The 13,703-nt window shown below is 45.9% G+C and overlaps 1 protein-coding gene across 1 annotated transcript in view; it reads right to left on the bottom strand.

Annotated features, from left to right (window-relative positions):
• Positions 1–1,639: 1,639 nt before the first annotated feature.
• Positions 1,640–13,703, bottom strand: part of SLC23A2 (solute carrier family 23 member 2) — a 127,648-nt gene continuing 115,584 nt past the window's right edge. Inside the window, exons 13-16 of the mRNA XM_063091151.1 lie at positions 8,025–8,154; positions 7,180–7,317; positions 4,923–5,018; positions 1,640–3,225 (exon numbers count right to left, since the gene is read on the bottom strand). Of these exons, the coding sequence (XP_062947221.1) occupies positions 2,993–3,225; positions 4,923–5,018; positions 7,180–7,317; positions 8,025–8,154 (597 nt within the window). The 3' untranslated portion in view covers positions 1,640–2,992. The remainder of the gene's footprint in view (positions 3,226–4,922; positions 5,019–7,179; positions 7,318–8,024; positions 8,155–13,703) is intronic.

The raw sequence follows: 13,703 nt of genomic DNA, 5'->3' as shown, positions 1-13,703 counted from the left end.
AAGACTGGAGCTTCATTTCCCATCGTTCTGTGATCCAGGGTTGTGGTCCCCCCGCCCCCACTGTGAATATGGCACCATCTCCTGTCCTTATGAATACTTTCTACTTCCCACGTTGGGATCACCAACTCAAAGGCTTTCTTTCAAGGACCAGGCCGGTGACCTGTGAAGGTGGTGGGTGAGTGTATATTGGAGACTGACGGCCTGCAAAGACATTCACATCGAAAATATCTTATAACATTCTACTGGCAAAACAAAGCATGGCGGTATGCAGCTCAGTAATGGAGGCCAATAACGTGTCCCCCAAAACCTCCCCTCAGGTGTGCTTAAACTCAAGAAATAGATGAGTACATTCTTTTTTCTTTCACTTACAGACTTTCATTCTACAGCACATGTGCTAGCAGGAGGAGCACTTCCTAAAACAGTCTGTGTATGTGATGCATGTGCAAGATTTATTAGTTATTAGGAGACTCCAATCACTTAAGGCTGTACAGAAAGTACAAGGCTCAATCTGGATGTCTAGTCAGACTCCCTCTTTTCTCCCTACCTCACGGGTCCTTCCCCCTGCTTGGGAAGAATATTGAAAGTTGGCCTCAATAGAATAAGAAGGGCAGAAATCCTCTTTCTAATGGGAGGTATGGGTGCAGGGCTTCCCTCCCCATGTGAATGCTCACAGAGACATCTGCCAGACTAGCAGGATTGAAGCCTACAGATAAAACCCGGCCCCAGGAGGGGTTTCCGAAGGGAGTGGGTTTCTGGACATCTGAAATACACACTCTGGGTGTTACTCACTGGGAGGCAAGATGCCCAGTTATGTTGAAGAGAACTTCCTCCTGAATTCCCGATGGTATGGATGCTTTTATTGGGATGTTTGGTCCTTCTGCTCATCTACAGAGCTAGAATATTGCAAATCTATAGGACGTTTAGCAGTTGTCCCCATTTTTCAAAGCACAGAAATTGGAGCTGCTACACAAAATACAAATAGAAGAAACTGAGAGCAACTTGGTGTCGGAGCGTTGTCAGCCTCAAGGCTTGCCAAATTAAGAGGAATGAGACTGTTAACCAGTGTGCATCTAAAGGAACTATATATTGCATATGCATTTAAAAAACGTACAAAACTAATGTAATTTAGGATCTAATTCTTTACTTAATCTGCAGTAAGATTTTGGCAAAACAAAGCAGTGGTACTGAGATGTTCTTAACCATAATAAACCTCGAAGCCCCAAACTCCCAGGAGTCAAGGGGCTGCAGTGACACACACAGACATCACAGCATGGGGAAGCCAAGCCGGCCTGAGCCAGGGAGGCAGGAGATGCAACTGTGTAGACACACGGCCCTGCTGTGGAGACAGGAATGCCTGCTGCCCGCCAAAGCTTGGCCAGGTCAACGACCACTTAAGAAGCACAACCTCATGAAGCAAGGTCACCATTTTATGTCTCAGGCTTTTCCTTTGGCTGAAAAACTTCAAATTCAATAGAAGTCTTTTTTTCCTAAAGAACTCAGTGTTATTAATCAGAACTCTCTTAACAGAGGGAGCCTGCCAGCTGCTTTTCTCACCACTTTCTGCAACAACTTAAGAGAAAAGCAGTATTTGGCTAAGGGATCTAAGCTTACCCTCTGCAAAATCAAGATCTAAAGGACATGCAATGTAACAAGCCACAGAAATGTAACAACCCACAGTCTGCCAGAAATGACTTGCAACAGGAGAACTGGATTGATGAACTGATTGGGATGATGGACCATTCAATATGGTGGCTCTGTCTGTCACCTACCCAGCCTCCCTTCTTCACAAAACAAATTCACATAAAACTTGACCCATGGTTTCCGGGCTCTGGTCCAGTAGTCAGTTTTGATAAATAGATTAGGCATTACAGTATTTACACATTCATGGTATCGAGCAATACAAAACACAACCACAACAATGGTTACTGGCCTTCAAAAGCCATTATAACAAGCTTCCCTGATGGTGTCCACAGCTTTACAAATGCTGGTTCTTTTCTTAATCGGTGGAAAGGGCAGGGGGAAGGGGATGAATAATAGGGATGCAAGGAAAGAGGGTCACGTGGAAAAACACTGATTTCAAAAATCTGCTATAGTCAATAACATTAAATAGGAATAAAACCTTGTAATCATAGACGCACATAACAATAACATCCACATGACAGCAGAGCCAAGATTCCCATGAGCTTATCTGATCAGTGCCCTTGTGTGGCACGCCATACCCGTCACACCAGCCAGTAGTGATAAATGCCACAGAGTGTGTCTCAGCCACTAGAGAAAAGAGGTCAGTATGAAACATGCTGGCACAGGTGGGCCGGGGTGGCAGGGAAAAAGAGAAGTCAAGAATCAAATAACGACTTTAGGGTCCTTTCCATTCCCCTCCAATCCCTCACATAGATTTACATCCATCGCTAACTGTACAGACCTTAAACATGCCCAGACCCAGGCAGAGGGCAGCCATTCCCCTGCTTTTTTCCTCCTACAAGAGTGTCAGGGACAACAGAATCGCACTTGACCAGTTAATGGCAACAATGAGAGGACACTGGTGTCCCTTGGTCAGAGGAGGTCTCTGCAGGCACAGGCCGAGATCAAATAAAAAGTAAGCAGGTCCGAGGCCTCTAAAACAGAAAGCCCCTGGACCCTGGAGGCAGCTTATAGGAAAGCTAGCACTGGGTGGTAGAAAGGGACAGAAAAAGGAATTGCTGCAGATTTCAAATATCAGCCCCCATGGGAGGACTGGAACTTCAAGTTCAGTGACCACAGCCAGCAGTGGACACTTGTGAAGGGCAAGGGGTCAAGGGCTTAAATAAGGAGTTGGGCAAGACATCATGGACACGATCACCACTCACAACAGAAAAGCTACCTGCAATCTGTCTTAGCTCTGGGGTGCAGAATGTAAATGTAGATATACAAACATATATTTTACTTCTTGTTACCCAGCAAGGAACTACAGATACATGCTTCACTGTGGCCAGGCCACAGGATGCAGCTAAGGCTATACCGTGGCCTGCGAGTCTTCATCTGAACTCCGGCTGGTATCGCTCTTCCTGAGGCTTTTCCACGTGTAGCCCACAAAGGTTGGGCTGATGGGTAAGTAACTGAAGCATCTGTATTTTTTAATAATGTTCATGCCGAATGGCAAATTGTAGGACTCCATGCCATCGAGTGACTTGTTCCCCTTGCCCACGCCCTTCTTCCATTTCCTGATTCCTCTTTCTTCAGGAGTACCTGTCACACACACGCCAAAACAAAACAAAGGAATGCTTAATTTAACAGTTCTACCAAGAACAAGACTCTCCAATATACTGTCCTGAGGATCAACCCTGCCCAGGTGACAGCAAAGAACACCTGAGGAGTTATAGCTGCTCAGCTAAGAGTCACCAGCCCCTCCCTGTTCCACATTCAAGCAATCACCTCCTCTCTGTCCCTTCACGTGACCCTGCTGTCAATGTTCACTGTGGAGGTCCAGCCCAAGCCATGGTATTTCTTTCCTGGTCACTGTGCTGGTCTCCTAACTGGTCATCCAGTCTTCCATCTCACCACTTGCTCCCCTTAATCTGTTTTCAAATACTGTGCAAAGAATAACTCTCTAAAATGCAAATTGGAGCTTTGTAAAACGGCATGCAGTCTTCATTATGTCATACAATACCTTCATCAACTGGCCACTGCACACTCAGCCCCCTCCAGACATGCCTAAGTTCTACACTGCTTTGCTCCATTTGTGTGTGTGTGGTAGGCGGGGGTTGCATCTGTCATGTATTCCCCACTCATTGTGCTCCTGTGAGGGTGAACTTCCACTGGAGCAACACTTCCTAGCTACTCTGTACCCTGACAGATGAGTCTGTGAGAAAGATCTAGGCAAACAGGGCTCAGCAACTCTTGGACTTCTTTTCCCAGATTTTCCCAGTATAGAGAGGACCACTGGCATCTGCTGTTGGCTATGTGAGATACCTAACAATACGCTTCTCTGCCTGAACCTGGGAGATGAGTTTGATTCTATGGTGCAGTATTTAGGAAGCCTATGAATTTTTTGAACTTCCAAGCTATGCCCTGCCATCAGTGTTTCAGTAATTAAGCTGAGTTTAATTTCCATCCACCTGACTCCACCCCTTCCAATTAGTTCTGACTTAGGAGAGGAAGAGGGTGTTAGTTATTAACCCTCTTAAATCTAACACCTTCCACCTACTCATGTGTGTGATTCCTTCCACCTGAAGTGTCCATCCCTGATGTCCCTAGCAACCTCTTGATTGAGGTTTTTTGAAGGAGGAATCCTTTATGGGAAAAATATCAACAAATCTTTCAAGCCCAAGGATAAGCATCACCCTTCCGTGAAGGCAGGTCAGTCTACCAGCATGCCACAGCAGCACCTTACCACGGTGATGCTCGGCACAGAACACAACAATGAACAGGGGTCGTGGGTGCTGGAGAGACAGAGCCCCCTGCAGTCCCTCATCACTGACCTCAGCCTCTGTCCACTGTCCTCCACTGTCCTGTGGTCTTAGCTGGCCTTGGGAAGGACTCATTTAAAGGACACGCTTCCCAAGCAGAAGTGCCATAGGCTGCTACCAGCTGGCTCAGAGGAGTGTGTGAAGGAACTGATGGAAGTCATGCTGCAGGGCACTGGGCTCAGCCTGTGAGGGGAGTTAGGAGCCCGGGGTGTGCTCAAGGCATCTCCCTGCCACCTCACCCCACACGGGCAGTTCACCTGCTGTTTCTTAAATGCCATCCAGCAAAAGAACCAAAATTAATAAGTTTATTAGCAAAAAACTGATTCATATGTGAGGCTGGGAGTGTCATCTCAATTGTTTTAGGACACAGTTTTAATCAGTGATGGCTTTGAACTGATTTACTCCTCCTGCTTCCCATTTTATTTAGCAAAAACTAACTCACATATGTAATAAGCATGTTTGATATATACCACATACCTGGGATAGTGTTATCCAAAATAAAAGCCACGCAGCCTCCTACAAACATAGCAGTTGTGAGAAGAACATTCAACACCTGATCGATTCCTGTTATACCTAGAAACAGAATATGGCCAAAAGGGTCATCACTGCAGACAGGGTGGGCCTGCCCTTGACTCAGAAAGAAATATACTTTTCCAACAGTCAATGCAGTATATGAAAGTATAAATTTCTCAACTGTACATGTGTAGATAAATTTTTGCCAGTAATATTTTAAACTACCATGAATACTTTCAACAATAATCCAAAGGTATCTCCTCCGTAAGAAAAATTCCTAATAGGGGTGCATAGACAATGAATCTAATAGAAAGATGTTCACCCTATAATGAACTAGGGTATTATCTGCAGACTTTAAAAAATGGCTGCTGTAAGGCTGAAAAAAATTACAAAGTGAATAATAAGACAACAAAAATATTTGTAATATTTGCAATCAAACAAGGGTTTTCAGTATCCTGAGTTACTAATTAGTGCTTAGCTACTTTTAATCAGGAACAAATAGATTTATAAAGATGTCCTTCCATGAACTTGGTATACTAAAATGTAAAAAGCAGCAAGAAACTCTTTATAATTAGGAAGTTCACACACTTTCTATACTTAAAATATAATGATCCTCAACAGAAAATAACTGTTAGTGAGGATGTGGAGAAATAAGAACCCTCGTACAGCTGGGGGATCATGAGACAGTACAGCCATCGTGGAAAAGTTTGGCAGCTCCTCAAAAAGTTAAACATAGAATTACCATATAACCCCCTTGTAACACCAAGGTCAAGGGTTCGGATCCCCACACCAGCCAACTGCCAAAAATAAAAAGAATTACCATATGACCCAGCAATTCCACTCCTGGGCATATACACAGAAGAACTGAAAACAGGTACTCAAAACCATACAATCTGTGCTCATTATTCTAGGATTCCATATTTATGAATTTGCCTATGTGTTAACATTTATTTGTAATCCCCAAATGGATACTCTAGGCACTTTCACAGACATTCACGGGCCCACACAGAGCTAGGAAGAATTTGAGTCGCCTGACACACATGTTCCCAGCTGAGGTCAAACAAGGCGACGTTCTGCCTTCTAGTTTCACTCTTATACTGTAAACAAGCGCCCTTTTTGCAGTCTCTTTAGAACACATTTGTCACACTTACTGCTTTTTGTTGGCGATTTCAGTGTTTAAAATGGCCACCAAAAATAATAATAATAAATAAATACAGGGCTGGCTGGTGGCTCAGTTGATGGAGCACTTCCATTAAGGTCAAGGGTTTGGATCCCAGTAGGCCAGCTGCCAAAAATAAACCAAGGGTTGTGCTGACATGCTGTCTAGTGTTCCTAAACACAAGAAGGCTGTGATGTGTCTTACAGAGAAAAGATAAGATGTGTTAGATAAGATTCACTCAGGCATGAGTTATAGTGCTGTTGGCCATACTTCCCCTAGGGGCAATGGTTCAATATTTGCTAATTTGGTGTCTGTGGCAACTTTATAGAACGTAACTATCATGAATAATGAGAATTGACTGTACATGTACAAAAATGCTCCTAACAGCACTATCTATTCACAATAGCCAAAAGGTGGAAACAACCAAAATTGCCCATCAGTGGATAGATGCATAAACAAATTATGGTATATACATACCATGGAATATTCAGCCATAAGAAGGAGTGAAGTATTTATACATCCTACAACATGAATGAATCTTGAAAACATTATGCTAAGTGAGAAAAGCCAGAAACAAAAGGTCACAAATTGTATGATCCTAGTTATATGAAATATCTAGGACGGTTAAATCCATAGAAACAGAAAGCAGACTGGTGGTTGCCGGGGGCTGGGGGAAAGGGAGACGATGGGAGTTTTACAGTTTACTGAGTATCCAGTTTTATTTTGGGTTGATGAAAATGTTTTGAAAACTAAATGGAGGTGGTGGTTGTACAATATTGTGAATGTAAAAATGCCACTGAACTATTCACTTTATTAAAATGACTAATACTATGTTACATGAGAGAGACCTTAAGATCCACATCAGTTATATGTACCTGCCAGCTTATGTGGGAAGCCCAGAGATAAACTGCTACAAAGAAAGCTTCAAAAGAGACGCACAGACAAGTGTTCACCACAACAATTCCTGAAGTTCCAAAGTCCTCCCCCACTGGTGAAGAGCTGTTTGTAAATCGGCAGCTGTGCTTTCAATTCCTCCCAAGATTCAAGGTCTGTTTCCCTCACCTGTGACGAGAGGGTTCTGTCTGAGGTAACTTGGAAGGACGAGACCAAAGAAGATTGAAAATCCAAGCACAAAGAGATTCCGGGAAGAATTCAAGTCAATGAACTGCAGGTTAGAGAGGCCAACAGCCGTGATCATTCCTGGAGAGAAAACACCAGAGCACAAGTTCCATTACGTTTGCCTACAGCGACAGTGACAGATTACTCACGGCAGTCCAAGGCTGCCTGGTGTCTTTTCTCTGTCCATCAGAAAGAAACCAGGAGACCAGTGCAAGTGACAGGAAGCAGGAGAACTGTGGGGCTAGAAAGTGAACACCCCAGTCTCTGATCCAAACAACCCTTGGCCTGAGCACAATCTGGCCTTAAACACGGGCATAAACATCACATTACTTTTCTTAAGATCAAGTAGAAAACTAAGGACATAGGTTTTCCCTCTATACAAACGTTTCAATTAAATTGGGAAACCCACCCAAATATCTGGGATGTGTCTGATTCCTACAAGTAATGGCACAGAGATCATCAAATCGAGTCCTATTGTAAAAATGGCCAGTTTTAAATGGCTCATTCACAGGGAAAGAAATTTGAGTTAAATCAATTAGAAACACTAAAGACACTAAATTTAATCTTAATTTTTGTCACATAACTGTTCTTACTGTTGGTTCTACCTTTAACAAATTCAACTTGGAGAGTGATGTAGGTTTTCATTTTTTGAAGGCATATCCTTTTGCATTTTAAAATGAAAATTTACTGTTACCTTCAATCTTACTGAAGGGAGTCTAAAAACACCATGATCCACTCAAAGAAAGGAGCCTGAGAGGGAAGCCCCTACCCAGGCAGAGGGATTTTACCGAAGAGGGTGCAGAAGAGGGCTCCGAGCACAGGATCCGGGAGAGACGCGAAGAGGGCACTGAACTTCCCGATCATGCCCAAGGCAAGCATGAGGGCTGCGCCATACTGAATCACCCTGCGGCTGCCGACCTGTGGACACAGCAGAGAGTGGACACGGGCTCACCCTGCCGTCCTCTGGCAGCCTCCCAGGACCCAGGGCACATGTGACACGATCCTCAGGCAAAACCTAGACGCTCTTTAAACTTTCAGTTAACAGAGACTGATCTCAATACACAATTTCTATAAATTACTATAAACAGACCCCGAGTAGAGATTCCTGCCCCCTTTCCCTGTCCCCCCTGCTGGCTGACTCCTCTCTTGCCTGGTGCCTTGACTGTGGGTGGCCCTGGAATTGGCCTCTGCTTCTCCACACCCAGGTGACTTCACCCCATGCTCAAGCCCTGGGCCTCCAATGTCTTCACTTGGTCATCGGGCCAGGATGGCCCTCTGGAGTCTCAAATACAAAATTTACACTTCGCCTTGCTTCTCTCCTGGGTTCCTGACACCAACCTTCACCACGTCAACCCACCCCAAAGCACTACAGCATCAACTCCATCTTTCCCACACCCCAAGCCAGACAAAACCCCCAACACGCCGGAACCTCCTCTCCTCACGGTGTCTTGCTCACGAGAGGTGGCATCGTGTAGGGGCCAAAGAATGCAGAGCTCTGGGCTGATGTCCCTGCTCCGCCCCTGACTGTGTGTCCATCAAGTGACTTAGCCTCTCGGGGAGTCTGTCAACAGGTAAACTGTGTGGTTTTGCTTTGAAGATTAAATGAGAGATGCGTAATGTGGCCTGAGTGGTGCCTGGCAAGCACTGACCTACGTGACAGCCTCCCACCTGGACTTGCTGCTTCTGGCCTTTCCTCCACCCATTTGTCCCCTACACTGCCATGGAGTGATCTTTTCAACACATTGATTTGGGGTGTCAGTCCCCTGCTTAAACCCTCTGGTTCTCATGAAATCAGGCTCCTCCCAACAAAGCCACACCTGCCAGCCCTCACCCCAGTGTCCCATCCAGGTATGTCCCAGCATGTCCACCTGGACACCCATCCCCACATCCCCCTCCCCACAACCCCTTCCTGGCTAGTTCCCAGACACAGCCTTTAAAATACAACCCAAATGCTACTTGTCTGAAAAGCTTTCCTTAATTCAAGGACTTGGCTTCCTCTACTCTGGGCTTCCACAGCTCCATGTATAGCATTTCCTACATGGTCTGATCCTTATCTGTTAAACCTGATCTCTGTCTTCTAGAAGTTTCTGTCTAGCCTGTAACCCAGATAACTGGGGGTGGAGTTGGCATCTGGCTCAAGAATCCTGCACTGTTGGCACTTATTCTGTACAGCCACTTCCAAGAAAACACACTGACGATGTACACTGGGTAAAGGAGGTTCCAGAAACGTTTGGGGGAGTGTCAGAGCATTATATACAACTTAGGGTGAGGAAAAGATTGCTACTTAAATTTTTATTAAAATAAAATGAAAATTTTAATTTAGCTCCTCATTTGCACTGGTCATGCTTCAAGTGCTCACGAGGTGCATGTGGCTGGTGGCGAGCACGTGGGATAGTGCAGGTATGGAACACTTCAATGCTGCACAAAGTTCTCAAGGGACCCCCGGGTCAGCCGGTGAGGCACCAGAGCCTAGTCTTTTACTGTGCATATGGAGATGTCCATCCAACTGGACTGAGTCACTGATGACACTGTCAGCCTCTACTGTCCCCCAGCCTCTACTGTCCCAATCCAGCCCCTCCCCACACCACGAAAGGTAGAAAAGCAGTGGAAAAGATCACACAAACTGAAAAGTCAACAAAAACTGGTTCATGCTTGGCTGCTATGACAACATAAGGAAGCCTTTTGTTTACGAATAGCTCACTTTTCAGCCAACATTCTTGAGGACCAGTGACCAGCACTTGTGAGACTGCAGGATGGGAGGATGCACATATGAGTTAAGTCACAAGTCTGTGATGAAACCCCTGCACTGCCACACTGTTCTGTTGTGTGGGAGCCCAGCAGCAAGGAGGAGAAACCCTGGAGTTGTCGAAGGTTGCTGGAGATGGTTTTGCGGGCTGAGTAAGTATCCACTGAAGAAGAGCATCCAGGCAGAAGGGACAGCCTACCCAAAGACTCCCAGCTGGCTCAGGCAGCCCCGTTGGCTACAGGGTATGGGCCAGGCTGGCCCTAGGGACACCTGAAATAATACTGCTTATGTGGAAACCATGCAAGGAAGCTTGATCTGCCTTTGACGCTGTCAAAAAAAACAAACAGCAACCAAGCCATTTTTATGTTAGATGACTATGAACTGAGTGTCTATCGTATGCTTTTGTTCTGAACACCAGAGATACAGCCCTGACAGCCCTGCCCTCCTGCTGCTTGAACAAGGCCTTTGCGTCTCCTCACACTCTACCCATTCCCTGCAACCTCCTCTGCACCTCCCTTCTGATCTCCTTCCTGAACTGCGGCTCTGTCTCTAGGACCATCAGAAAATTGACCCTGCATTTCTGACTTTCTAAAGTCTTCAACAGTGTAGAATGCCTCAAAGAGAAAAGACCTTCCCCTGGACACCACTAAAGAGATAACACAGCCAGGGAGATGGTATTTATTCTGTTCCTAGAAGTGAACGAAGAGCTAAATAGCTACAATGATGATACCTATGGCTTACTGTGTACCTTCTCCATCCAGGACTCTGCTAAGTACTTTTACATCAAGTTATTAATTCTAACACCATGCAAGCTATCTTTACACACATGGGCACAGAGACCCAGAGAGGTGACGTAACTTGCCCGTGGTCATGGTACAAAAAGTGCCAGTGCCAGTGCTGGAATCCAAAGCAGTCACCCTCCCTACCACATCATGCTGCCCTTCTCTGTAGGACATTGGAACACACTCAGCAGAGAAGTCCTGCACATGGAATCCAACTCCTCAGAACTCCAGAACACACTATGGGGTAGGAAACCACAACTCTTCAGCAAACAGGTTAGAAATTCCATGTACAAGGGCCGGCCCGTGGCTCACTTGGGAGAGTGTGGTGTTGATAAAACCAAGGCCATGGGTTTGGATCTGTATATAGGGATGGCCGCTTGGCTCACTTCGGAGGGTGTGGCGCTGACAACACCAAGTCAAGGGTTAAGATCCCCTTACCGGTCATCTTTAAAAAAAAGAAAGAAAGAAAGAAAGAAATTCCATGTACAGAGAATGCAATTACTGCATAAAAGATGGCAAATATTAGGGTTGCCAGGAAATGGAGGCAGATTCTTTGGAAGAGACACAGATCACCCCCTTTTTATATGCCCTGAAAATTTGGTACAGTGGTCCAGACGAGTGCTGTCCATTAGAACTTTTTAGAATAATGGAAATGATCTTTATTGTGCTGTCTACTAAGAGCCATCAAGCCACATATAACTACTGAGCCCTTGAAATAATGCTAGTGCCACTGGGGAACTGAATTTTTAATTTTAAAGAATTTAAACTTAAACAGCCACATGTGGCTACCAATTACTATACTGGACAGCACAGATCTAGATCTAGAATTGCAGGACTTCAGGGCTGAGTTCAACTTGGAAGACTGACTTGTCACAAGTCCTTTGCCTGCATGAGGGACAAAATACGGCATAGAACTTGAGCCTCCTTTCTCCTGGCCAGGGGTCTTCCCATCAGCTGCAGGGCTCAGGCCACAGAGAAATTTCTGCTCAAGCCCCACTTCCCTGCTCCAAGGTGGCTATGTAGGTGACCTCGATTATACCCCTCTTCTTGGGGAATCAAGTCTTGTGATTCAGGGTGATGCAGAACAGATTCCAGGGCTGACACTGCCCGGGACTAGATGCCGCCTTGGCCTCAAGGAAGTGGCTCCAGTGGCTGGGCCCAAAGAGAATTAGAGGGAAAATCAGTAAGCTCATTAAAAAGTGCTGGCAGGGTGCCTTTTCCAAATAAGCTGGCACCACTCAAATTTTAATAAATTTAATAAAGATAATTAATCCCCAAACCAGAAGGGAACTTTAAGGAGCTAACTCCCTTCAGGGATCTTGGAGTGACCTTGGCTATGTTCCGTGATGATGTATTTTAAAAGGGTGCAGAAAGAGGTGGCTTGTTAACTGTCTTCCAAACCTAAGCGTGCCTCCATCTACAACAGTTTTATGACTGTCTTATTCAGGATTAGCTATATGTCTACAGGATCCTGGCAGCAAACTGGCTGAGGAGTGGCTGGCTTATGCCCCATTCTGTGCCCATCAGACCATTCCCTGAGCTCCCTGTGCTCAGCACTTGCTGCTCACCATGGGCAGTGGTAGGGCCCTAGCAATGGTGCTGGAGGAAGTGCCCATCAGACAGCCCTCTCTCACCTGCCCTGCACCAGGAGCAACAGGCAGCAGAAAGGGCCATCAGCACACCTGAAGCTGAGCTCTGGCACGGCCCTGCCGACATAGGGGTAATGAACAAACAGCCACGCGTGCATGTGCATGCACGCAGCTCCCTCTCACCTGGACTTGTAATCAAAAGTGATCAAGCTTAGCATGTGGTTTGCTTTCATCTGGTTATAGAATCTTGCATGGATCTGGGGGGTAAGATTTCTTTGGAAATTTTACAATTTTTCAGAGGTCAAACAGTTCTAGAAGGTTTCCGGGCTCACCCCAAAGTCCTCGGGTGAGGAGACTGGTGAGTCATACGGGCCATCAAGGATGGAGAACCAGTTACAACACTATCTAGTTGCACAACATACAATGCCCTGTGGGTTGAGCTGCATTTCTTAACACCCTGGCAAACTGCACTCCTTGGCCTAAGGCAATAGGATATAAAGTTTATTTGCTAGTAATAAAGTTGAAAGGCCTGGGAGCAGGCTCCTTTTTATGGAAACTGGATTTTGGGGTGGGGCAGCCCCAGGTTTAAGTGTTTGTGGGTGGGGTGGGGAGGAGAGGCAAGTGGGTAGGACTGCAGACCCAGGCCCTGCTACACCCTGAGTGATTCACTGTGACTTATCTGCTGGACTCCACATCACATTTTATTTAAAAGAGAGAAGGATTCTGCTGCTAAGGTTTGAAAACTACTTTAATTCTTCAACATAGAATGGATTTTCTCTAGTGAGTGGTATCATCTCTCATGTAGAACCAGTGACACCTCCCAATCAGTCTCCTGTTTCTACCTCCCCCCTTCCCCATGGTCTGCTCTCATCGTAGGAAACTGCTCTCTGCAGCACCCCCTTCCACTCAGTGTCTGTGACTGCCTACAGGCCTGTGCTACCTGGCAGACTTCACCTGCCCTTATTACTCCCCACACCTACCTTGCTCTGCTCCTGCCCACTGGCCTCCTTGCTGACCTCCCACTCCCAGGATGGAGCTCTGTACTGGCCATATCCCTGTCTGGAACCCTCTTCCCCAGGCTCCCTCCTCTAGCCTTCAGGTCCTTCTCAATGAGGCCTGGCCCCTATTTAACACTTAATTGCCCTCTCCCAATCCCCCCACCCTGTCCATGTTTTCTCCCCAATACTTATTACTGCCTGACATACTGTATCATCTACTGACTCATTGTGCTTACTGCTGATCGTCCTCCCTTGCTGGAATGTAAACCCCACCTTTTATTCACTGATACATCCCAAGTGCCTAGAACAGAAGCCTGGGAAAGAGTCGGTGCTTAATCAATACTTGCAAACC

The sequence above is a fragment of the Cynocephalus volans genome, chromosome 1 (genome assembly GCF_027409185.1).
Source record: "Cynocephalus volans isolate mCynVol1 chromosome 1, mCynVol1.pri, whole genome shotgun sequence".
Lineage (NCBI taxonomy): Eukaryota > Metazoa > Chordata > Mammalia > Dermoptera > Cynocephalidae > Cynocephalus > Cynocephalus volans.
Note: the sequence above shows the minus strand (reverse complement) of the source record. Positions and strands in the feature narration are given on the sequence as shown.